This window comes from Arvicola amphibius, chromosome 7 (assembly GCF_903992535.2).
Source record: "Arvicola amphibius chromosome 7, mArvAmp1.2, whole genome shotgun sequence".
Classification (NCBI taxonomy): domain Eukaryota; kingdom Metazoa; phylum Chordata; class Mammalia; order Rodentia; family Cricetidae; genus Arvicola; species Arvicola amphibius.
The window spans coordinates 14625991-14653235 of NC_052053.1; the positions used below are offsets into that span (position 1 = coordinate 14625991).

Here is a 27245-nt window from a genome sequence, read left to right on the forward strand (position 1 = left end):
GCACCACTTGTTAAATATGCTTTCATTTTTCCAGTTGATATTTTTTTGTTTCCTTGTCAAAAGTCAGGTGTTTGAAGATGTGTGGATTGATATCTGGGTCTTCTATTCGGTTCCATTGTTTCTCCTGTCTGTTCTTATGCCAATACCAGACTGTTTTCATTATTGTAGCTCTATAGTAGAGTTTGAAGTCAGGGATTGTGATGCCTCCAGAAGTTCTTTTATTGTACAGGACTGTTTTGGCTATCCTGGGTTTTTTGCTTTTCCATATGAAGTTGAATACTGTTCTTTCGAGGTCTTTGAAGAATTTTGCTGGGATTTTGATAGGCATTGCGTTGAATCTGTTATAATTATTTTTTTAAGTTGGCTGTTATTGTGCCTATTTCCTAAACTTCATTTTTCCCAAAATCCAACTTTGCTCCCAGTTTAACAAGTTCTATCACTTTTCTCTCATTTCATACCATAACCTTATTCTTTATTTTGTGTGTGTGTGTGTGTGTGTGTGTGTGTGTGTGTGTGTGGTGTGTGTGTGTGCGCGCGCGCGTGTGTAGCCCTGACTGGCTTGGAGCTCTCTATGTTAACCAGGCTGGTCTTGAACTCACAGAGATCCTCCTGGGACTAAAATGTACGTATGCTACCCATGCAGACATATTTCTTTTCTTTTCTTTTTAAATATGTATACAGTGTTCTGCCTACATGACAGAAGGGGGCACCAGATATCATTATAGGTGGTTGTGAGCCACCATGTGGTTTGTGTGAATCGAATTTTGGACCTCTGAAAGAACAGCCAATGGTCTTAACCTCTGAGCTATCTCTCCAGCCTCACAGTCTTTTCTTTTAAACACTCTTTTGACTTTTCTTTTCTTCTGGCTTCACTAGCATCACTAACTGCGATGCCGGGCTGCAGAGATGGCTCAGAGGTTAAGAGCATGGGCTGCTCTTCCAGGGCACCTGAGTTCAATTCCCAGCAGCTACCTATAATTAGAGTTGGTGCCCTCTTCTGGCATTCAGGCACGCATGTAGGCAAAAGACTGTATACATAATAAATAAGGGGGGGGGGGGACACGATGCCTCAGAAAGAGGGACACGAATGGAAGGAAGGAAGGAAGGAAGGAAGGAAGGAAGGAAGGAAGGAAGGAAGGAAGGAAGGAAGGAAGACGGTCCCTTAGAAGAGGGACGCGAAGTTAAAGCCGAGCATTCGAATGGAGGACTCCGAAATGGGTGTAGATCGCTACTTTCTGAAACTTGGGAGAAACCTAGAGAAAAGGTCGCATTGCCTTAGAGTCCTTTATCGCCTTCAATTCTTTCTCTCAAGCTTTGCACGGCTATAGGTACATTTAGGTACATATAGGTACATATAGGTATAGTTGGCATTCCCGGGGACCGTCTTGACTGGTTTGTGACCGGACACGATGGCCACTTCTTCCGACGTCTCCCAAGCGGACCAAAATGCATTCCAGTGCTAGGCGGAACCCCCGCGCCTGGCGGAGGTTGCCGCTCGGCGCCAGCAGCGTGTGCGCGTGCTCATTGGCGCTTCCGGCGCTGCAGGGAGGGCCTGTGAGGATCGTCAGGTTGCTTCGTGGTGCGGTCCTGCGTCCCGGTGAGGCGATCTCCGGCGATCTCCGCGAGATTCCCTCTGAATCCTCAATAGTCTGCCCGCTCCCGGCCTGCACCGCTAGAGAGGTCCCGGGTTAGGTAGATTTCCCTGCAGATCCTGTGCTGTTAAACCCTGGGAGCCCAAATTAAAATAAAAACAATGAAGAAGTTGAGGCTTAAGGAACTAGAGAGTCGCCTGCAGGAAGTGGATGGATTCGAAAATCCCAAATTACTTCTAGAACAGTACCCCACCAGGCCGCACATTGCAGGTAGGGAAGCTGCTTCATCGGGCTCTCTTCTGGGGTTATTCCTGTCCAGTCCATGATGAAAATAAGAAGTGATTTGGATCTAATGATGTTCTAGAGAAACCCCACACCTTTGAGTAGGAAAAGGATTCTCTGCCCTACTAAAAATCAGAGTTACATACATGCTTGTGTAAAGTTGAGGATGCGTTTTCATTTTTCACAAATTTCCTCTTGCTTGATGCCAAAGATTGATACTGAGTGTAGAAGAGAATACAGGAGAATCCATTCATATGTAGCACCTGTTACGTAGTAGCAGGGAAGACAGCAAAATTTCTTTGGTTGGGAGTACCTGCAAGGGGTAATCTTTTTCAATTCCAACGTAGCAATTTGTAAACTGCCAATAAAACTCGTGGAGAATAAATGTGTTTAACCCTAAAATATTGTCATAGCTGCAACCAAAGATTTGCATTAAACTGTGTTCAGATTAAGACCAGTTTTCTCTATTATATATTTAGTGTGTGTATGTTCATGTATCTGCGTGTGTGGAGGGCAGAGTTCAACATGGGGTGTTTTCCTCAACTGCTCTCCGTAAGTTTTTTGAGTCGGGGTCATACTGAGAGCTTACCCATTCGCCTAAAAAGTCTGATCAGAAAGCCTCAGAGATCGTCCTGTCTTGTCTCCCAGCGCTGGGTTTATAATCATGCAGCACCGCACCTGGCCGCACATGACTGCTGCGGATCTAACTCAGGTCCTAATGCTTGCAGAGTTAAGTGCGGTACAGACTGAGCCAGTCACCTACCAAGCAAGCCCTTGGCTTTCTCAGTGTAACTTCTTACAGCCTTCTGGTTGTAGGATTTTGTCATGAAATCTAATTTTTCCCCCCCGAGACAGGGTTTCCCTGTAGCTTTAGAGTCTGTCCTGGAACTCACTCTGTAGACCAGGCTGGCCTTGAATTCATAGAGATCTGCACATCTGTCTCCTGAGAGTGCTAGGATCAAAGGCTCGTACCACCACTGCCTTTTGTGTGTGTGTGTGTGTGTGTGTGTGTGTGTGTGTGTGCTTTATTTGAAATCTGTTTTCAAGAACTTACTCCTTGGGACAAGGGCAAAGATCACCCTCTGCAGAAATGTAGGGATGCACACACAGCTGTGCAGAGTCAACATTTGAGCTGAAGCTGGGGGCTGCCCGGGGGGTGGAGGTTCAGCTGCAGTTGGGGTAGTATCTTGTGGTGGTCCTAGACAGTAGGCTGTCTTGGGAAGTTTGAGTACACAGGAATTCCATTCTTTGGCTACACCCCTGGCTGAGATGCTATCAAATCAATGTCACTCAAGTTCCTGGCCAGCCAAACTCACGCAGCAGAGAGTCCCAAATTGAGGATCAAGTTCCTTCGGAAATCGTTCCGATCGGTGGCAAAGTGATAGATGCCGCGGAGCCGGAGAAGCCATAACAGGACCGAGCACCTCCACAGTGCTTGCGTGGCTCAGACTGACTTTTTTTTTTAAATTTAATTTTTTTTAGAGACAGGGTTTCTCTGTGTAACAAACAACAGCTCTGGCTGTCCTAGAACTAGCTCTTGCAGCAGACCAGGCTGTCCTCGAACTCAGAGATCCTCTGCCTCTCTAGTGCTGAGATTAAAGGTGTAAAGGTGTGTGCCATCACCGCCTGGTGAAATCTAATTTTTGGGTTTTTTTTTTTTTTTTGGTTTTTCGAGACAGGGTTTCTCTGTGGCTTTGGAGCCTGTCCTGGAACTAGCTCTGTAGACCAGGCTGGTCTCGAACTCACAGAGATCCGCCTGCCTCTGCCTCCCGAGTGCTGGGATTAAAGGCGTGTGCCACCATCGCCCGGCTGAAATCAAATTTTTAAGAGGCTAAGTATGGTGAAACATACAATAATCCCAGCATTTGGGAGTCAGAGGCAGGTAGATCTCCATGAGTTCAAGACCAGCCAGGCCTCGGGGCCGGGAGGTAGTGGTGCACGCCTTTAATCCCAGCACTCGGGAGGCAGAGGCAGGCGGATCTCTGAGTTCGAGGCCAGCCTGGTCTACAAGAGCTAGTTCCAGGACAGGCTCTAGAAACTACAGGGAAACCCTGTCTCGAAAAACAAACAAACAAAAAAAAAACAAAACAAACAAACAAAAAAAGACCAGTCAGGCCAGCTAGGGTTATGTAATGAGACTTTGTCTCAGAGTAAATATAAGTCAGTTCTTTCACACCTAGTTTGTAATACAGATGATATGAGTTTCAAAATACCTGCAACAGTAATCAAGTGTCTCATAGTTGGTTTTAATTTTTTTTTCTTTTTTGGTGCTGGGAGCGGTGGCTAGTTCTGAAGATCAGCCTGGTCTACAGATCACAAAGATCCGCTTGCTTCTGCCTCCCAAGTCCTGGGATTAAAGGCGTGTATCACCACCATCCGGTGTTTGTTTTAAATAAATGTCTGGATCCTCAGATATCAGTAATAGCTAGCAGCCATTGTGTATATTCTGATATACACAAGGAAACACTGATGGTGTTACTCATGTTTAATATACTATACTTTTGAGAGTCTTGTTTTTGAGAGCTCTACGTAATCTCAGCTACTTCTGCCGTATCCATTGTTCTGTTATCAGGTCTGTTATAGGTTATGAGTATGGGAATCTATTGATATTACCTCTAAGTTCGGGTGGAGAGATGGCTCAGCAGTGAGGACCCCTACCTGCTCTTCTAGAAAACCTGGGTTCAGTTCAGCACCCATATGGCAGCTCATAACTATCTCTAACTCCAATCCCAGCCAGTATCCTCCTCTGGCCTCTATGGGCACCAGACACCTGGTGTACATCCATGCAGGCAAAACAACAACAAATTAAAAAAAAGAAAATCTCTAAGTCTAAATTGTGGATGTAGAAGTTTGAGATGCCTATATTCTTGTGATAAACATACTACAAATAAGTTCTGTGCCCTTTGTTTATTGGGAGGGTTGCAAAGTCTCTGCCCTCAATCAGGTCCGAGGAGAACTTCTGGCTGTTGGGCATTTACTTCCATCTACCAGGTGGATCTTGGAGATTGGATTTGGGTTGTTAGGCTTCGCAGCAAGTACTTTTGCCCACTGAGAGCCATGTTGCCAGCCTCAAATCAATAAAATTTCAAAATAGTTTTGAAGATATACTAAACTTATTTTGACCAAGAATGATAGACTTAATCATTCATAAAACGTAATATTTCATAAAATATCTCAGCATCAAAGGAAAAACTGCATCTGTGTAGAGCAGATATTTTGAACATTTCAGTCTTGGTATTGTCAGCAGAAGCTTGACATAGTCCTATAGTATTTGGGAATCACTGGTGAATATACCTTCCTTTGTGACACTTCTTCCTAAATAACAAGTTATTACATTGTATCTTTAAATATCAAACAATCTGGAGCTGTATGTTGGGGAAAGACAGATTACTTTAGAGCCATTTGCATTAGATTTTAGTAGTAAGCTTGTTAATGAATTCACTAATGCTGTTCTATTTGTTTTTTATTGTTTTTAGCATGCATGCTATATACAATCCATAATACATTTGATGACATTGAAAATAAAGTGGTTGCAGACCTAGGATGTGGTTGTGGCGTACTTAGCATCGGGGCTGCGATGTTAGGGGCAGGGTAAGTGATCATTTCTTGCTATTTGGATATGGTGTGGCTTCAGTAAATGTATATAGGATCAACTGCACTATATATTCATAGGACCCGGGTAAGATGAGGGGAGCAATAATTTGATACTGAGTACATTTTGAGTAGGCTAAAGATCAAAACTTTACTTTTAAGAAAGATATCAAGTCAGATGGTGGTGGTGTAGGTATTTAATCCCAGCACTTGGGATGCAGAGAAAGGCGGATCTCTGTGAGTTTGAGGCCAGCCTGGTCTACATAGTGAGTTCCAGGCCAGCCAGGACTACACAGAGAAACCCTGTTCCAAAACAAAACAAACCCCCTTTTGTTAATTGGGTTGAAAACCGCATGGTAAAATAAGTACTGTTTTTTTTAAAACTAAAAAAACCTTAAAACCTGTAAGTTGTCTTTTTTTTTTATAGGTTGTGTGTTGGATTTGACATAGATGAAGATGCGCTGGAAATATTTACTAGGAATGTGGAAGAGTTTGAGTTAACAAACGTTAATATGATTCAGTGTGATGTGTGCTTATTATGTAACAAAATGTCCAAAGTATTTGATACTGTAATTATGAATCCTCCCTTTGGAACAAAAAATAATAAAGGTTAGTAATAAAAGTAGAGTATATTTGCATATTCATAGAGTAGTGATCTGGGTTAAGTGATTTTTCTTACTGTTTGTTAAATTAACCAATAACTTTATACTTATGAAAATTCACATTTGATGTTCAATTGGAAAATTTCATCTTTATTTTCAAAATTGTGTTAATGTATTCTTTTCTTTTTTTTGGTTTTTCGAGACAGGGTTTCTCTGTGGCTTTGGTGTGTCCTGGAACTAGCTCTTATAGACCAGGCTGGCTTCAAACTCAGAGATCCGCCTGCCTCTAAAATGAGTTTTCTCTTCTTTTCTTTTCCTTTCTTTCCTTTTCTTTGGTTTGTTAATGTATTCTTATTTTTGATTAATAACTGGAAGGTTTGACTAGCCCCCATGCTTATAACACTTTAAAAACATTTTTATTCTTTTTTTTATTCTTTTGGAAACTGGATTATTTTCTTTTCTTTTTGTTGTTGTTGTTGTTGGGACCGCAGGGACTAAAACGGGGATCTCACACATGCTCTCTATCACTTGTTATTAATGCCTGTGGGCTTCAAAGCATGCGCACAGGGACTTGCTGTGGTTATGTGTGTGTACTGTGGCAGGCCAGAAGCTGCAGTTAAAGCCCACACCACCATTAGACCACAGCCTCCATTCTCATCTGCCACTCAGAATATTAAAATTTACATTAATCCTATTGTTTTCTAGCCAAACAGCCTAATTTTGGTTTCATGAGATTTTATTTTAACAATTTGAGACATCTTATCTTACTATGTAGCTCTGACTTTCCTGAAACTGTGTAGAACTGACTGGCTTCAAATTCCCTCCTCTGCCTTTTGAGTCCTTGGAACTGAAGGTGTGTGCCACCACGCCCACCTTAAGATTTTATTTTTGGGTGTAGGCGTTTTGCCTGCACGTCTCTGTGCCCCCAAAAGGCAAGGACACTGGTCCTCTGGAACTGGAGTTAGTTATGAGTCACCCTGTGGTGCGGGGACTCGAACTTGGGTCCTCTAGAAGAGCACCAAGCTGTTTCTCCAGCCCATAGGGTTTTTGTACACCTTTTGAAGAAATAAATATGAAGTAGATATTTTAGAGTTTGGAAAGAATACTACTATTCTTTTAATCATTTATTCTACTCTGCTAATAATATAAATAGGAATTTTTTTTAACTCTTCACAGGTACAGATATGGCTTTTCTGAAGACTGCTTTGGGAATGGCAAGAACAGCAGTATATTCTTTACACAAATCCTCAACTAGAGAAGTAAGCTTAAATCCTAACAGTATTGTTACTTTTAGCTAGGTAATGGTAGCACATACCTTTAATCACAGTACTTGGGAAACAGAAGCAGGCAAATCTCTGAGTTCCAGACAGCCAGGGCTATACAAAATAAAAAAACCTATCTCCAAAAAACCACAATATATATGTGTGTGGATATATTTTAAGATTTTGGGTTTTTGTTTTGTTTTTGTTTTTCAAGACAGCATTTCTCTGTGTAACAGTCATGACTGCCCTGGAACTAGCTCTTGTAGACCAGGCTGGCCTTGAACTCACAGAGATCCCCTGCCTCTGCCTCCCAAGTGCTGGGATTAAAGGTCTGCATCACCACTGACCAACTGTTTATTTGGATGTAGATCTATTTTCAAATATGCGTGTGAGCATGCATGTGCCAGGGCACACACGTGGAGGTCAGAGATCCACTTTCAGGAATCACTTCTCTTCACCCTGAGGATCCCATCAGGCTTGGAGCAAGTGATATTTACTCACTGAGCCCACTGGCCCAAGGTTGATTTTTTTTTTTTTTTTTTTTTTTTTATGGTTTTTCGAGACAGGGTTTCTCTGCAGCTTTAGAGCTTGTCCTGGAGCTAGCTCTTGTAGACCAGGCTGGTCTTGAACTCACAGAGATATGCCTGCCTCTGCCTCCCGAGTGGTGGGATTAAAAGCGTGCACCACCACTGCCTGGCTCCAAGGTTGATTTTTAAAACCATGGCCTAGCTGGGTGGTGGTGGCTGATGCCTTTAATCCCAGCACTCAAAAGGCAGAAGCAGTTAATTCTGGTCAAGGCACTTGGGCTTCAGTACATCTATACCATATGACCCTGTATTCTTAAATGATAGGCTAAAGCTGGGCAGAGGCAGTCAGATCTCTGTGAATTCAAGGCCAGCCTGGTCTACAAGAACTAGTTCCAGGACAGGCTCCAAAGCTACAGTGAAACCCTGTCTCAAAAAACCAAAAAAAAGAGATGACAGGCTATATTTTATACTTTTCTGGATTAAATGAGTTAGTATTTATGAAACGCTTGCGTTCGTGTCTAGCACATTTATGAAATATGTCTGTTTGGCATAGTTAATTGATAATTGTTATCTACTATTCTTACCTGAAATAGTATATATAGATTTTTTGTTTGTAGATTTTATGTGTGTGTTTTGCCTGTACGTCTGAGCAAACCATGTGTGCCTAAGACCAAAGAAACCAGTAAGAGGCATCAGATCTCCTTGACTGGAGTTAGATAGTTATGATCTGTTAAGTGTGTTGGGAATTTAACCCAGGTCTTCTGAAGAACAGCAAATACTCTGGGCTCTTTTTCTACCATCCTTGTCTTCACCCACACCTGCCTCAAAAAGAACAAATGAAAAAGAAACCAAGTATCAACCTGATCTCCACATGTCATGTTCATTACATGTGCATACACACACACACCCCCACAGCAAAACTCAGGTCAGAGGAATACATTTGGGGTATATGGTAATCTAATAATCCTTTTAAAAATTTAACATTGCTTGCTGGTACATACCTATATCCCCAGCACTTGGGAGGTAGATGCAGCATAAATTTAAGATCATCTTTAATTACAAAAGGCTAGGCTTGCACACACTAAACCATTTTTACAAAGCCCTGGATTTAAGCCCTATCACAGCATAAACCCAATTTTGGGGTACACCCCTATAATTCCAGCATTCAAGTAGTAAAGGCAGGATTGAGAAACTCAAGGTCCTCTGCTTCATAAGGAGTTTCAAGGCAAACTGAGATACGAGACCCTGTCTCAAAAAAATGTAAATAGGCCAACAAAATGACTCATCCAATAAGGGTGCTTGCCAGGAAGCCTGTCAACCTAAATTCAATCCCTGTATTGTTTATTTTGCTATGATAAAATGTCCTGATAAAAAGCTAGAGGAGAAAGGGTTTATTTTAGCTCCCAATTCCAAGTTTTGGTTCATTATAGCAGGGAAGTCAAGGCAGGAACTTAAGAGTCCGGAGCAGGAGGACAAAAATGCATGCTGAGCTTATTCTCTACACATAATAGTTCAGGATCCAAACTCAGGGACTGGTACTGCCCAAAATGGACTTGGTCTTCCTTAGTTAACATAATGAAAACCCAGTTAAGAGCACTTGTGGTTTTTTTTCCAGAGGAATTTAAATGAAATTTATGCCCTGGCAATGCTGAAGCATACATGGGCAGCCCATGTAGATGGCTCTGCTGAATCTGTCCATATTGGGTTTCATGGTCTAAAAGTTGCTGAGGATGACTGACCAGGTCTCTTCCTCAGAGGACCCAGATTCAATTCCTAGCATCCATATGATGGCTCTCAACCACCCACAACTCTAGTTCCAGGGAATCTGATGCTTTCTTTTGACCTAGAGCACCAAGAATACACATGCTGCAGACATACACAAGGGCAAAAGACTAAAATCGCTAAACTAAAAACAAACAAAATAATATTATCAACAGGCAAACAATCTCGATAATCCCGCACTGACATTCTCTTCCGAGGGATTTTAGAGTGTATCAAACTGACAATGAAAATCAGCCATCATTGGGTTGGAGACGTGACTGTGACTCAACTGTCACAATTGGAGTACTTGCTACATCTGCAGAGAATCTGAGTTCAGCTCACAACAGTCTGTACTCCACCTCCAGGAATTTCATGCCTCTGGCCTCTGAATATACCTGCATATATTCATATATCCACACACACCCAAATACCTAAAAATCGTGAGGGGGCTAGAGAGATGGGTTCATAGTTAATAGCACTGATTGCTTTTCCAGAGGACCTGTGTTCAGTTCCTAGTACCCACATAATGAATCTGCTGCTGTATAGGAACACTGTTTAAAACACTTCATTCTGATCAGATAACACTGCTCAACAGAGTCTGACGGTGGTGGCGCAGGCCTTTAATCCCAGCACTTGGGAGGCTGAGGCAAGTGGATCTCTGTGAGTTCGAGGCCAGCCTAGTCTATAAGAGCTAGTTCCAGGACAGGCACCAAAAACTAGAGAAAACTTTGTCTCGAAAAAAAAAAAAAAAAAAAACAAAAAACAAAAAAATAAAACATTGTACAACAGATGAGAAAAATGAGGTAGGTCCAGAATGAATACTTTAGCTAGGGCTACTTTAGTTAGGTACTAAGTAGTAGGACTGAAATTCCAAAGGCTGTGGCTCCAGACTATGCTTTTCTCTTTCACCCTGCCACTGAATGGCATGTTGACCCAGAACTGTTACTCACTAATGAAATAAAGCTACACTGTATGTTATGGATTTTGGTGGATTTTTCGGTTTTTAATTACATAATTTGGTTCAAATGCTAAGCAGCGAGGACACTTTGTTCCTAGCTCTTAAAAGTGTACACATAATTAAAATTTGAGTAATTTTATTGAAAATTTTAATGTTCAACATTAGCAGATAAGATCTAAACATCAACTCATGAAAATATTATTTGTCTTTAGCATATTCAAAAGAAAGCTGCAGAATGGAAAGTCAAGATAGACATTATTGCAGGTAAGCTTTATCTCACCCTTAACTGTTTTTGTCAAGACAGGGTTTCCTCTCTGTTGATCAGGCTGTCCTGGAACTCAGATCCATCCACCTGTCTCCCTAGTGCTGGGATTAAAGGTGTGAGCCACCACCTGGCTACAATCTTATTTAAAAGGCCAACAGGCCAGCCTAATTTATCTATTTTTTGGAGACAGGGTTTCTCTGTAGCTTTGGAGTCTGTCCTGCAACTCGCTGTGTAGCCTAAATTTTTAAAGTACTAAAAAATTATTATGGAATGTTACCCAATCCAGGAGTAGCTTGGAAATGAACTAAACACAGAGTAACATTTACAAAGATCTGCCTGTGCCTGTCCCTATTTATGCATTTTCTAAACAAAAATTAATGGTACCTACGTATTCAGTCATCTAGGCCCTGACAGAAGACTGTTATCAGTGAGTGAAAACATGGGCCTGGACACGGTAAGCCTGCTGTGAGGTCCACTATCTGTAAATGCCAGTGGTTTATGATTGATACATAGCTCAACACCAACCTTTCCTTTTTTGGTGGGAGACAGAATATAAACATCCACAAGAAGAGATGCCTTTTTTTTCTTTTTACTAAGTTGTTTGCCCACAACACAACAGGAAAACCATTAGAAAGCAGAAGTCATCCAGTAATTTTGAGAAACTTGAAATAAAGACTGGCATGTTGTAGTGTGCTTCCTTAGCACACAAGAGAAAACAGGGGAAATTAAATGTGCAGTAAAAGGAACATTTTTATATGTTTGGAAGCATGGTTTCTCTGCATTTTTCTTTCTCTCTCTCCCAACTACCTCTGACTGCCAAAGAACTCACAAGGCCTACTAGACTAGGCCTTGTCTGCCTGTTTCCCAGTCCTGAGATTAAATGCACATGCCATTATGTTTAGCCATGAGTTTACAATGAATTGGTCCTATGATGTTAAAGGACCTACCTAAATTGTTTATAAAGACGTGTCTGTCTTCCTATTATACTAAGTGTTGTCAAAGAACTCAATACAGAGCACTTTATATTAGTCCCAATCGTATACTAATCCAGACCTTTGAGTGGTCTTCACATCATCAGCTTTAACAACCCTGGAGCCTACACAAACAGAACAAGATTCCCAGATGACTTGGTCACATATTATAGAGAGCTATGGCCTGTAAAGGATATAATTACATTGGAAATTACAAAAGATACCACTGGCCAATGGTGAAAGTATAGAGAATTTATGTTATAAATTAGAAAGGGCTGGGGCAGTAGTGGCACACACTTTAATCCCAGCACTTAGAAGGCAGAGGCAGGTGGATCTCTGTTGAGTTCAAGGCCAGCTTGGTCTACACGAGGCAAGTTCAGGACAGCTAGGACTGTTACACAGAGAAACCCTGTCTCAAAAATCAAAAAATAAATTAGGAAGGAACGTGAAAAATGGACCTTCATTTTGTTAGAAAAAAAAAAAAAAAAAAAACTAGGACTATCCATTATTAAAACATGGATAGGCAATTTTTGAAGCATGAATATCATATTGTCAGCTATAGATACATCTGATTTTCATACAACTTCCCCCGTGCTTGTGAATTCTTTTAACTATTCTCCATAACCTCAAATTCTGTCATGTGATCAAAACAGCAGAAACACTATGCACAACTTGGCATGTAAGTAAGTATTCAAGGGTATATCCAAAGTGATGGATATAAAACATTGTGCACACTAGCATCTATTACTTTAAAAGGTGACTGTTTGGCTTGTTTTACAGAGCTTCGCTATGACCTGCCAGCATTATACAACTTTCATAAAAAGAAATCAGTAAGTCGCTCCATTTTAAATACGTTCAGCATTCAAAAGCTTTGCAATATCACTTTCCACTCACAGCAAGTTGCATGGGTAAATAGAAAGCCAGACTGAGAGACTGGACAAATTAACTGTTGTCAGAGCAGTCAACATTCTAGTTCAAGTTCTTTGTGAAAAAATTTAAGAGGAAAAAAAGAAAAAGTAAACGGTTGGTTATTTTTATACAGCATATATTTTACAAGTTTGTACTAATACATTCTCATATTACAAAGGCAATTAAGAGGAAGAATCTTCCTTTTCATATTTGAATCATCCAAACACAAACAGAACTATACATTTTAAAAAACTTTCATTTGGGTAACAACAACAACAACAAAAAAAAGACAAGTAAAACAAATTCTTTTCCTTTTATACAGGTGGACATTGAAGTGGACCTAATCCGCTTTTCTTTTTAAAAGCTTCTGAAGACAAAAAGCAGCTTAAAATCTAACTAAGATGAATAAAAACACTGCTTACTAAACTACTTGTCTCTAGCGCCATTCTCTCTCTTCTTATGCTTTGATGCAGGCTCATCTCTGTCTCTTCCGTCTCTTGCTCTTTTCATTGGTCCTATACAAACACAAAGAACTCGTTAAATTCAATGTAAGCACTTGCTCTATTAATATTGGGTACAATTACTAATAATAGCTTCCTTAAAAAAATTAGCAACTTCTCAGAGAGAAAAGTCTTTTCCTTCAGTACAAACTTTCTGACCTTTATAGTTATCTTTTAGCCAACCTCTCAATTGTGCAATAGCACAAAGGACGAAGATGGCACTAAATGAGAACTATCACACAGAGACACAGTGTCTAATCAAGTACAGGCATCATCCCCAATACCCAGGACTTGAGACTTGCCTGATCCACGTCGATGATGATGATGGTAGTCGTCATCATCGAATCTTGTTCTCCTGCCGTGAAACTGTCCTCTTCCTTTGGGTCCCCCAGCATAGGGAGGTCTGCTTCCCTTTCCTTTTCCTTTAAATCTGCGGCCTGTAGAAACATGATTGAGAAGTTAGACTTTTTTTTTTTTTTTTTTTTTTTTTTTTTTGGTTTTTCGAGACAGGGTTTCTCTGCAGCTTTTTTTTTTAAGAGCCTGTCCTGGAACTAGCTCTTGTAGACCAGGCTGGCCTCGAACTCAGAGATCCGCCTGCCTCTGCCTCCCGAGTGCTGGGATTAAAGGCGTGCGCCACCACCGCCCGGCTGAAGTTAGACAATTTTAAGTGTGTTTGAAAAACTAAGATTTTTCTCAAGCAAGGATGAGGTAAAATAACCAATTATTAATAAAAAAAATTAAATAATGACCTCCTTTTGACTTCCATTTGTTTAGTGATTCTTGCTGATCATCCATGATTTTTTTCATCGCTTCTTTTTCCGCATGTCCGTCTAGTACTTTCCAGGTCACCTTTCTGTTCCTTAACTGCAGGTTACCATTATTTGCACTCCTTGCTTTCTCCAGTGCTTCCTTAGCTTTCTCCTTAAAGAGAATTATTCCCTATACAAAGAGGGAAAAAATGAATGTTTCACTCTTCAGTTTAGTCAGACAAATTTCTTTCCTCAAAGCTATTTCCCAGACCCAGGATATCTATTACTGCTATTTTCAATGCGTCTTACTGAATATTAGGAAGGAATGCTTTAAAAGTAAACTCCAGTTACCAATACCAAGTTTATACGCCCCCATCCCCATCCCAAAAGAATCTTTTTCCCCCCCTGGTTCATCATGCCCTTTTGTGACACGTGCCTCCTATAAACCTTGTTGTAAGGTCAGCACATTACCCATCTGACATGAAAAAAAAAAAGGATACCACACCTGGTAAAAAGACTTAAAGATAAAAGTAAATGACTAAGTAGAAACTATTTTAATTAACATGTTTTATAAATTACTTTCTCATTAAACATTTTTTTTAAAAAGACCGCTTCCTAGTAATTTTTTTCTTCTAAGAGATAACATTCTATAGACTTTTAAATGAATTGCTAATAAGGATAGAGATGTTCACAAACCTCTTTTGCTCCTCTGACGAAGTCAATCCATTTTATTTCACCGTGATTTGAGAAAAGGATGTGTAAATCTTCTCTACAGGTCTGGTCATCCAAGTCACCTGAAAACTTCAGTAAGCACCCCATCTTTCCTTCTAGAGGTCGCTATAAAAATAATACAAGGCCATCAAAAGGTTTCCTTGAGAGCAACCTCACCAAAATGACTCACATCATTCTATACCTACATAAGGAAAAGAGAAGTCAGTGCTATTTTAATGCAATTTAACTGTATTTTCTCTGCTCTCCTGTTTTATAATGGCTTTATTTTATTTAGTTTCTTCTAATAGGTGAGTTATAACTATCTGCTGATAAGTAATGATCTCAGACAATATCTGTGTATCACTGATGCAATGACACTGGTAGAATCACTTAGACATTCTCTAAGAAGTCCTCAAATATGGCTAAGGCATCGTGGTATACCCGGAATGGGTACCACACACACAAAAGTTCTCATACTCTAAAAACTCATTCCAGGGGACTGGAGAAGGAACACGGGTTAAGAGCATTTCCCACTCCTCCAGTCTACCCAAGTTAAGTTACCAGGTCAGATGGTTCACATCACCTGTAACTCCAGCACCCTTTTCTGCCCACCCCAGGAACCTGCACATATACAGCAAACATTCTCAAATATACACACAAAGAAAAACAGCCTTAAAAAGTATTCTCAGAGGAGGAGCCAGCGGGACTTGAGTTCAGTTCCTCACACCCACACTGTACCGCTCATATATGTAACTCTAACTTTTGAGAATTGGACACCCTCTTCTAGCCTTAAGGGTACCTAACATACACAAAATTACATATATGGTTCATCAGGTCTCACAGAGACTGAACCAACAACCAGGGAGCCTGCATGGGAATGACCTAGGCACTCTGCATATGTTACTGTTGTGTAGCTTGGTCCTCTTGTGGGACTCCTAACAGTGGCAACAAGGATTGTCTCAGATTCTTTTACAGGACTTTGGGGCCATACTCATACTGGGTCGCTTTGACCAACCTTAATACACGGGGAGATGCTTAATTTTACTGCAACTTGATATGCCATGCTTTGCTGATACTCATGGGACACTTGGCCTTTCCTAAACAGAAACAAAGGAGTTGACTGGGAAGTAGGAACACAGGGGTCATATGAGGAGGGACTGGGAGAAGAGGGAGGAGAAATAAATATTCTCCTCCCAGATGGGATGTAAAATAAGTATTTATTAAAAAAATAGAAAAAATACTTAAACAAGTTGTTTTAGCAGAGCACAGTAGTGCATGCCTTTAATCCCAGCAATTGGGAGGCAGAAACAGGTGAATGTCTCCAAGTTTGCAAAATAAAAGTGGTCGACAAAGTCATTTCTGGGTCAAGCCAGACGAACCTGGTAAGGATTTATCTCTAGATAAATAAAATATAAGGGACCAGCAGATAAAGGTGCTGCCAAGCCTAACAACCTGGGTACAATCCCTGGGATCCATATGGGGGAAGGAAAGAACTGATAAGCTGTCCTCTGACCTCCACACAACTACAGACAGACGGACAGACAGCAACTTCAAAAAGACATTCTAACTTAAATTCTCATGTATTAGGTATCAATACTTACTGTTTCAGCACTTCCTGACTTGTGTCTTCCTTCATGTTCTCTAAAAATAAATGTGTTGTGATTATAATATGTTTAAGCTTAACGAAGTAAAAATTCTAATAACCCCAATCATCATTACCACAAACCAATTAATCATCAAAGCAAGTCCTCAGACTTTTTTGATCATACAACACCAGCAATATATGAATATATGGCTTCCAGGTTATCAAGATCTTTTTTTTTTTTTTTTTTATTTTCGAGACGGGTTTCTCAGTAGTTATGGAGCCAGCCCTGAACTAGCTCTGTAGACCAGGCTGGCCTCAAACTCAGAGACCGGCCTGCCTCTGTCTCCCAAGTGTTGGAATTAAAGGAGTATGCCACCATTGCCTGAGTAAAATGTAACCTTTTCTTTTTTCCTTTGGTTTTTCGAGACAGGGTTTCTCTGTAGCTTCCTGGAACTCACAGAGATCCACCTGTCTCTGCCTCCTGAGTGCTGAGATTAAAGGAGTGCGCCAAGGTATTTTAAGACTAACATTTCACTACCAATAAAGACAGACCCATTACCACTCATTTCAAAGCTCATCATCAGCTTACCCCAGAAATACTAGCTAAACTTGTCGAAGCATTAAGAAATTCAAATGTGTCACATTAAATACTTACTGTTTAGCTTTTAATTTAGCTTCCACTTTGCTCTGCTTTCTTTCTTCATTTTTCTTTGCAAAGTAATCTTCCCTGAAAAACACAAAACACGGACTAAGCTCACAAAGACAAAGAAAAGACTGAAAATTACTTTTTGTTCACTTTTTTCCCCAAGCCACGATTTCTCTGTGTAGCCCTGGCTTTCCTGGAACCCACTCTGTAGATCAGACCAGCCTTGAACTCAGGAGATCTGCCTGCTTCTGCCTCTCAAGGGCTGGGATTAAAGGTGTGTACCATAGCCCAGCTGAAAATTACTTTGAGTACTTGAAACCTTAGCTTCACAAAGACTATCATACACTATTTTTTTTTTTTTTTTTTTTGCATGTGATTTTTAAGTCAGGGTCTCACTATCTATCACACTGGCTGGGAATTTCCCATGCAGCCCAGGGCTCAAACAATCAATCCTCCTGCCTGAGCCTCTACAGAGATGGGAATACAGATGTGTACTACCACACCCAGCAGTTACACACATTTTCTGTCATCTAATCACCTAAAAACTCATATGCTACAGAGGTCATGCACATGCATTTTACCAGTACACATACTATAAAACTTAGCATCAAATAATAGGCTATATAATACAAGGAAGTATACAACTGCCCTATGATTAACTTTATGAAATTGTCTAGTTCAACAATTTTTGCCACAGGCTCATTATGCAGCCCATGCTAGCCCAAACTCTTCTTGTCTGTGACTATGGAGTCCTGGCATCACAGGCATCCACCATGCCTAGCCATCCCTTGTGGGTATTGTATGTGTGGAGGACAAAGGTTAAGTGTCTTCTACTATCAATCCCCACCTTACCTTTTGAGACCCCACAGGATTCTCACTAGAACCAGAGAACAGCAAATGGTCACTAAGCTCCACCAACAACCTGTCTCTACCACTCCATCCCCCCACCCCGCCTTTCTGCTTGCAGACTGACACTTTAGTGACCACACCATCTCCACAGTCCTAGCCTCATTAGTTTTAAAGAATTTATTTATTATGTATACAGTGTTCTGCCTGCATATGTCCTTGTATGCTAGAAGAGGGTGTCAGATCTCTTTAGAGATGGTTGTGAACCACATGGTTGCTAGGAATTGAACTCAGGACCCCCTGGAAAAACAGCCAATGTTCTTAACTGCTGAGTCATGTCTCTAGCCCCCCAAGCCTCACTTTAAAAAAAATTTTTTTAATCAGGACGCAGAGACAGCCAGATCTATGAATTCGAGGCCAGCCTGGTCTACAGAACCTACAGAACAAGTTCCAAGACAGCCAGAGCTACAGAGTTTGATCCTAAGGACCCATACACAGAAGGAAAGAGAAATCAACTTCCCCCAGGTTGCCTTCTGACTTCCACAAGTGTGCCATGGCATGATTGTAAACAATAAAATTAGGAGCCAAAAGTATGGCTCAGCAGGTAAAAACACTTGGTGCACAAGACTGATGACCTGAGTTTAATTATTGGACTCCATGTAAGGTAGAAAGAGAGAATGAACTAGAGAGCTGTCCTTTGACCTCCACCATACACAAACACACCTCAACACACTAACAATACAAAAGCCTGAGAAACACACCTCAACACACTAACAATACAAAAGCCTGAGAAAAGGTATTAAAAACCACTTTCATGTTCTCAAAATACTATTATAATTACCCCCAAACACAATTTCCAGAGCATACTGAAAATAGTATTAACTGTACAGGGGATGCTGCTGTTTACACCTTACCCCACAGTATCAATTCCAAACAATCATGTGGTCTGAGAGATTAGCAAAAAGACTTACTTAAAGAGTATTAACAGGCTTGTGTCTTTGTACTTCTGACCAGGGGTATCCACAAACTTCTTTGCAGACTGAATACTATCAAACACAGCAAATATTGACCCCTATAAAACGACAGAAAGAGATTTTCTTTAAAGTGATATTTTTCAACTAGAAAGTCTATATCAAATAATCGTACCTTAAATGTTTTGTGCAATGTTCGTCTCATCTGAATATTCAGTATTTGACCTTTATCATCTAGCCATTCTTTTATGTCATCCAGGGTTGCATCAGTTGGGAAGCCTTTCTGTGAGAAGTGGAAATAAGAAGTACAAACAATGATTCCTGGGTAACAACTCTCCCTACAATAAATTCTAAATTATTCTATTTTGAAGTGAAGCCAGAAATCTAAGTGTCAAACTTTCTGTCCCCTTTATTAATTGTTTAGCAACCTTATTCTCTAGTGCAATAAAGTGATGCACCTGAGATTTGTTCCAAAATAACCAGCTGGAGCAAAGACAAAACATTATTATATACTGAAAACTGCTTAAGTTTGGCAATGGTACATTACATTATTCAATCTACTACTTTGTGTTTAAAGCTTTTTTAAAATTATTTATTAGGTATACAATGTTCTGTCTGCATGTATGCCTGCCTGCCAGAAGAGGGCGCCAGATCTCACAGATGGTTGTGAGCCACCATGTGGTTGCTGGGACCTTTGGAAGAGCAGCCAGTGCTCTTAACCTCTGAGCCATCTCTCCAGCCCCTGTGTTTAAAGCTTTCTATGTATTTAGAAATTTATGAATGACATTAACCAATGAAAGTTACTGTAGAATTCAGCTATTAACAGGACAGGGTCTAACATATGTAAATTAACAATGATAAAGTTTAGAAGTACACTTGCAAAAAACACAGTAATGGGCCAAACATGTCCTGAGCCTTTATCCTTATTCACTCCATGTATGTTCCTTCTAAATAAAAGTAACATGACATGCACTGAAGATCCACTTACAATATAAACAGATCTGTTTTTTACATCATTCTTATACTCATCCGTCACTTCAGGAAGGGGTCTGCTTGGAGATCTTCTGATTTTAGTTTTGTCTGCACTCACTTCCATAAGTTTTGCCTTAGATTTACCCAGTGCTTGGACAATTACATTAAAGTCTGTTGTCAGTCGGTTTAGCCTAAAGAATACATACATAAAAATACTGTAAAAGCAGATATAGTAGCAGCTCTCAACAGCAACAGCAAACAATGACTCTTTAAGACTTTTGAGTTTATTAGCCACAAAACTAACATAGTTCAATGATAGCACATGACCAAGTTCCTGGGTTTGATCTCCAGAAATGGAAACAAACCAACAAAAAAGGTCTTACCTGTTGAATTTTATCATTGTGTCCAAAGGTACCCAGCCTTCATCCAATTTGATCTGTTCCTTTAAAAACTTGTCTCGTGGCAAATTGAAGTCTCCAAAATAATACTGTAATTATAATGTATTTCAGATGTTAAGAGCAATGTATAATGCTGAGTTCAATCAAATTTTTTTGAAAACTACTTTTTTATACTACCAAGTTCTATTCTTTAAAAATGTATGTTAGAACTTAAGGGACCATAATAGAAGCACTTTTTCCTAAATAAACTATAACAAAATATATATAACACATAGCAAGAGAAAACTAAAACGCTAGCGAACCAGTATAATAAATGTGTTACTAGAATAGAAAGTTTCAAATATAATTAAAGATCTAATAAACATTTCTTCCATGTAGGAGCTATAGTTCAGCGGTTAAGAAAACCGACTGTTCTTCCAGAAGACCTGGGATCAATTCCCAGAAGCTAACAACTGTTTGTAACTCTTGTTTGTAACTCTAAGATCTGACACACTCACATAAGCATACATGCAGGCAAAATATCAACGCATATAAAAGTAAATAAATTATTAAAAAAATCAAAAAACCTTTTCCAGTCAATATGGAAAAAAAAGATTTGGGTTCAATTCCCAGACTAATGGGGGGGGGGGGGGAGGGAGAAGCATGACTACTTGGAATGTCAAAAGCAACATGAATGAAAAAGGTAAACATTTATTGAGATTCTTGTCAGGCAGTGGCAACACACACCTTTAATCCCACTCTGGAGGCAGAGGCAGGGGGATCCCTGACTTGGTAGCCAACCTGGTCTACAGAGCAATTTCAAGGACAGTCAAGGCTACAAAAAGAAACCCTGTCTCAAAAAACAAAACAAAAATCTTATAAATTAAAAAAGAAGTCAGGTATAGTGGATCATGTCCATCATAGATTTAGTAATTTCCCTGAAGTTCTCCAACTGAAGAGATCCACCTGCCTCTACTTCCCAAGGAGCTGGGATTAAAAATATGTAGCACCATATCTAATCACTTTTAAAAATTATATATATATATATATATATATATATATATATATATATATATATCACAAACACAAAAAAAGTCACTCGACAGTGGTGGCACATGCCTTAACTCCCAGGACTTGGGCTGCAGAGGCAGAGGGATCTCTAACTTGGTAGCCAACCTGGTCTACAGAGCAATTTCCAGGACAGTCAAGGCTATAAAGAGAAACTCTGTAGCAAAAAAAAAAAAAAACAAAAAAAAACAAAAAAAAAACAAAAAAAAACAAAACAAAAAAAAAAAACAAAAAAAAAAAACAAAACCCACAAAAGAAGTCTAACATTACTCACTAAAACCTAAACTAAAATGCCTTTAATTCCAGTGTAGGAAAGTAGAAATAGGTGGAATGAGTTTGGAACCAGACTGCTCTAAGAAGAAAATTTCAGGCCAGCACAGATTAACTACTACATAGTGAGAGACTGTCTCAAAAATTAAATTAGAATAAAATTAACAGTTTTTGTCAATGTAGTGCCTCCTAGGAATTCCATCTTAAACCAGTAGAGTAGAGATGTCTTAGTGCTTAAGAGTGCTTGCTGCTCTTCCAGGACCGGAGTTAGGTTCCTAGCACCTTAGTCAATTGGCTCAGGACAGAATGTAACTCCAGCTCCAGGGGATTTGACACCTCTGACCTGAGGACCACATACCCATATGCAGACACATACAAGATTTAAAAAAACAAAAAATAAAGTGGTGGTGCACGCCTTTAAGCCTTTAATCTCAGCAACTAAGAAGAGGCAAACGATCTCTGTGAGTTCGAGACCAGCCTGGTCTACAGAGTCCAGGACAGCCAAGGCTACTCAGAGAAGAAACCCTGTCTCGAAAAACAAAACAAAGCTGGATGTGATGCTCATGCTCTTAATCTTGGCACTTGAGGGCAGAGGTAGGATGATGATCTCTATGAGTTTGAGGCCAGTCTGGTCTCCACAGTGATTTCCAAGGACAACCAGGGATATACAGTGAGACCCTGCTCAGAAACAGAGAGGAGGAAAAAGGGAAGAGGGCAGTAGGCCTGTTTACTAAGATTTATATAAAGAATATCCACCATAGAACTGTTATAGTTAAAAGATTCTATAAATTAGAGAAGATGAATGGATTATTAATGGTGTATTATTGATGACACAAAACTTTACTCCCAAAAAAACGTATCTCATGTTTGGTGGGGGAGGGGAAAAGTTAAGTTATATACCATTCTAGTTGGGGATATTTGGGAAACCTCTGTCTCTAGGGAATTTTACTGTGAATTTCACATTACTCTTAAAAATAAGTCTCCCCTCCTTAAAAAAAAACAAAAAACCCCATTATTTTAGGGGCTGGAGAGATGAACTTCAAGGTTAAGAGCATTGAATGATCTTCTACAGGACCAAAGTTCCATAGCCAGCATCCACATGGGAGCTCATAACCATCTATAACTCTAGTCCTAGGTGATCCAATGCCTACTTCTGGCTACCATGGGCTCCAGGCATGCACATGGTGCACAGACATACATCAGATAAAACACCCATAAAATAAGCTAAAAATAAACATTATTTTGAATATGAAGTGTGAAAAAATTTTAACCTTGAATATCTTTTCTATAACTGCCTCTGTAATTAAAAACAAACAGCAGGGGCTGGAAAGATAACTTAGTAGCTAAGAGCACTGTCTGCTCTTCCAGAGGACCTTGGTTTAATTCCCAACACACATGATAGCTCATTAACTGTCTGTAACTCCCATTCCAGGGAATCTCATACCCTTGCACAGACATACATGCAGGCTATACACCAATGCACATAAAATAAAATAATTTAAAAAAACCAGCTAAGAGATGCAAAACAAAAAGCACAATAAGCAATGATTTTGTAACATGAACACAATTCATGGACACTTCCTATACAGCCATTATTGTTACTGACAATATTATTACTTCAATCTAAACGTAACGCCTAAATTTGAAATGCTAACAACTTTGAGAATACATACTTGGCTAAAGTTACACTAGCATTTTGAAAAGAACTGATAGGACAGATTAAACTATTATTTGACAAATACTTTACCATGGAATTTTATGCTAGCTTTTTTTTTTTTTTTGTTTTTGTTTTTCGAGACAGAGTTTCTCTGTGGCTTTGGAGCCTGTCCTGGAACTAGCTCTTGTAGACCAGGCTGGTCTCGAACTCAGAGATCCGCCTGCCTCTGCCTCCCGAGTGCTGGGATTAAAGGCGTGCGCCACCACTGCCCGGCGCTAGCTTTTATTTAGATTAGGCACTTCAATTTTTCACATCATCTTACAAGTATTACTGCCTTTTACATTTTACAGACTTGGGAACTGAAATGAAGAAATGGTTATGAGACCCCACGTCTCAAAAATAAAGCAACACTACTCTGTAGTCCTTTGGAATGTCTGTAATTCTTTTTTTTAATTGTTTTGTTCCAACATAATATCTTTATTGATTATCTGGGAATTTCACATCATGCACTCCGATCACACACACTTCCCAGTCCTCCCAGGCCTGACTCTCACCCTTATGACACCCCCTTCCCACCTAAAAAAGGACAAAAAAAAAAAAAAAAAAAAAAAAAAAAGTCCAGTTTGTGTTACCCATATACTAACTGGAGCACGATCAAACTCCCAGTTGCCAGCCCCTTAAAGTAAACTGAGTCCTTGCCCACCTGCACTCCTGCCAGAAACCATCAATTGTGAAGAGCTACACTTCAGCATCCTTATCACACTCCTTCCTTCCTTCGTTTTGATTTTTGTTTTGAGACAGGGTTTATCGTGTAACAGCCCTAGCTGTCCTGGCACTACTTTTGTAGACCAGGCTGGTTTTTTTTTTTTTTTTTTTTTTTTTTTAAATATTTGTTTATTTATTATGTATACAATATTCTGTCTGTGCATGTGCCTGCAGGCCAGAAGAGGGCACCAGACCCCATTACAGGTGGTTGTGAGCCACCATGTGGTTGCTGGGAATTGAACTCAGGACCTTTGAAAGAACAGGCAACACTCTTAACCACTGAGCCATCTCTCCAGCCCCACCAGGCTGGTCTTGAACTCAGAGATCTACCTCTGCCTCACAAGTATTGGGATTAAAGGCGTGCGCCACCACTACTCAGCCCTTATCACAATTTTTAAGAGTTCTCTTTAGTGGCTTTCTGCCTAGGCTATTTCTTTTCTTTTTGGGGGGATGGAGGGAAGACTATAATCCTTGAGTCTCCTAACCTGGCTCCAATAATATGAATATATTTACATTAACTTCAAGAACCAAAGCTAAGCCAAATGTTTAAATAAGTCCACTTATGGACATTTGATGTTTTGTTTTTCATCTGAAGGCCCCACATTTCTTTTGAAGGAACATATAATTTTGCAATTTAACAACACAAGAATCCTACCTCAATTTGATGACAGATTTTGGCCTCCAGAGCAGCCATTTTTTCATTATCTCCATTTTCAGCCATTGTGGCTATCTGTAAATTTTCTCACACTGGAAGAAAAAGGTTATTATTTTTATATAAAATAGTCAAGACAAGAAAGAGAAGGATTAAAAACCACCCTTTTATTAAATTTCAAGAATTTCTAATTTTACAGGTTGTTTCCCTATGAATTCCCATGTATCTCAAAAAAGCAACACCTTGCATTATGGATGGAAAAAGTAAAGGTCAACAACCTACTATTCCTTTCAGTAAATCACACTTCCTATTCTATTTTGTTATCTTTTTCCACAACAATAGGAAATTTAATTGTAAATAAAGGAATGTATATCCTATGCAATGAAAGAACAAAATCATAATCACGATAAACAATTATAATGCTGTGTGATAAACTCTACAAGTAATTTTGGTTTAATGGAACATTAAGTAAAATATTTATGAAAGATATTTTACAAAAAAATCACCTTATTTTAGTGAAAAACACCAGGTTGGATGGAGTGATGGATCTTATTTCTATTTTGTCACTGATTATTAGGCAGCTTTCTTTTATTGGGATTATCTATATTGTTGGAAGCCATTTAAATGAGAAAAAAGTCTCAAGATGTGGGTCTGTGTGAGTCAGTGTAAGCATATGGTCTGTCTTTATTTGAAATATGTGATCGCCTTATATTTCACAAATACATGTTTGTTTTTAGTTTCCAATTAATCAAAAAAGATTTGATTTTTTAATTGTTTTTACTGAGCTATATATTTTTTCCACTCCCCTCCCCCCTTCTACTCTCTCCCATGATCTCCACACTCCCAGTTTATTCAGGAGATCTTGTCTTTTTCTACTTCCCATGTACATTAGATCAACGTATCTCTCTCTTAGGGTCCTCACTGTTGTCTAGGTTCTCTCGGACTGTGAATTGTAGGCTGGTTTTTCTTTGCTTTATGTCTAAAAGCCACTTATGACTGAGTACATAAGATATTTGTCTTTCTGGGTCTGGGTTACCTCACTCTATTTTGTTATCTTAATGGAGTTGGTAAAGCAAGCTTCAGAGAGAAAAAACTATCCACTTAACTACTTCTCAACCATATCTAGCTTTAAAAAAATCAGAATTACAGTCTGTCGACATGTTCCTATCGCTCTCAATGCTATTTGTTTGGCATAGTTGGCATTTCTTTTCAAATTTGTTACAGCTGACTTACCAAAACTCATTACTGGCAAAAATGAAAAAAAAAAAGGGTCAAAAACAAAAGTTAGATTCTATATAACAGAATATAAGAAAAATGGGAACTTGAGAGCGTGGGTACACAAAAACTTTAAACTGGGGTGCTAGAGGGGAGGGTGTGCCTAACACACGAATACATTGGTTAACTCTATAGTCAGTTTCCTGTTTCGCGGCCCGACAGCCATCCTGGAACACGAGAGTGTGATACTAGTTTGCTAGAAATCACAAACCGGATATTCCGACTTACTAGCTTTCAGCGCTCGGCTCCATAAAACCACCCAGCTGTACTGCGCTACACTGCACGAGCTCACCAAGACTCTCCGCCGCAGTGGGACAGAGCGACGTGTTGCTCTTGTGTATTAGCGGCATTGCCCAGAATGCTGCTTTACAGCACGGAGACCACTGAAGGTCCTGTAAGGGGAACCCTACACGGTACACATCCCATTTCAGACTCCATCGTCTCAGGAACCTGTCTGTCTCCCACCATCAACCACCGCATCACTACAGAGACCTAAGTTCCTGCGCGAAGCAATGACAAAAACGACCTAGTTAGCTCCTGCAAGACTTCTGGGGCCTAACCAATTTTGGAACTGTTTTACAGATACTTCCAAAGAATTTCACACAGAAGCAGCTTTGAAGGGGGGCGAATGGCAATTAAAACAAAACACAAAAAACAAAACCAAACCAAAACAAAACAAAAAAACCCCAACCCAGGACAGCGCCGCTGGGAGCGTTACTGCGACCCCCACTTCCTTGGCCTCTTTTTCCTCCAGTTGGTCACCACACACCCCTGCAGCGTTTAACCCGCAGCGGCCATTCCGGGGACTTAAAGGCAGCTCCGGAACATCCGCCTTCGGCCAGTCAGGAAAGGGGTGCAGGTAACGAACCGAAAGGACGCCGTAAGGATGCGGCCAGCCTCTTCCCGGAGGCCCCGCGAGAGCCGCGTCCTCCCACACCGGCCCGCCCGGGCCCCTGCCACGTGGGAAGCCCCGGGCGCCCGCATCTGAGGCCGGGGCCCGCTCCGCGGCCTCACCGAGGCCCGCGCCCCCTCGGGCCGCAGCCCGGCACACCGCCGCGGGCCGCGGGCCGCGCACCACAGTAAGGCGAGGCCCGCGCAGAGCACAACCCTGGGGGGCCGTCTCCTCAGCCTCCGCGAAGCTCACCTCAAAGACGCCGACCCCCACAGTCTTTACCGCTTGAAGAACAACGACGGAAGCGTCTCGACTTCCGAGCGCCCGCGGGCCAGCCAAACGCGCTTAAAGATGGGGGCTCTCCCGGCAGGCCTTGCGGGAGGGTGGGCGTGGCCGCGGGCAAGCTCGGCCGGCGTGACTCTCTGCGCGTGCGCCACAGCGGCAGCCTCCCACAATCCTTGGAGTTCCTCCCTCTCGCCGGAGAAATTGTTAAATCGCCGGGCCGAATGTTGGCGGGGGAGGAAGGGGGGAATAGCAGAAAGTCTGTTTGTGGAGCTCTTTGTGTTTATTATTTCTGAGGCTTTGTGTA

At 40.6% G+C, this 27245-nt stretch overlaps 2 protein-coding genes and 1 pseudogene across 2 annotated transcripts; 2 read left to right on the top strand and 1 right to left on the bottom strand.

Moving 5' to 3' along the window:
- The first annotated feature begins 1539 nt into the window (after positions 1-1539).
- Mettl5 (methyltransferase 5, N6-adenosine) lies at positions 1540-13146 on the top strand. Its single transcript, XM_038336775.2, has 7 exons — positions 1540-1862; positions 5351-5465; positions 5893-6074; positions 7244-7326; positions 10788-10839; positions 12592-12641; positions 13043-13146. Exons 1-7 carry the CDS (start codon positions 1754-1756, stop codon positions 13079-13081), a joined length of 630 nt encoding a protein of 209 aa, XP_038192703.1. The 5' UTR covers positions 1540-1753; the 3' UTR covers positions 13082-13146.
- Positions 12840-27035, bottom strand: Ssb (small RNA binding exonuclease protection factor La). The gene is made up of 12 exons (XM_038336774.2): positions 26909-27035; positions 24493-24584; positions 20084-20187; positions 19717-19891; positions 18904-19011; positions 18729-18829; positions 16921-16992; positions 16282-16321; positions 14666-14806; positions 13970-14159; positions 13523-13657; positions 12840-13235 (listed from the first exon to the last, which is right to left on the bottom strand). The coding sequence occupies exons 2-12, from the start codon at positions 24556-24558 to the stop codon at positions 13147-13149; spliced, it is 1221 nt and encodes a 406-aa protein (XP_038192702.1). The 5' UTR covers positions 24559-24584; positions 26909-27035; the 3' UTR covers positions 12840-13146.
- LOC119820151 lies at positions 14361-14450 on the top strand (annotated as a pseudogene).
- Positions 27036-27245: the final 210 nt, after the last annotated feature.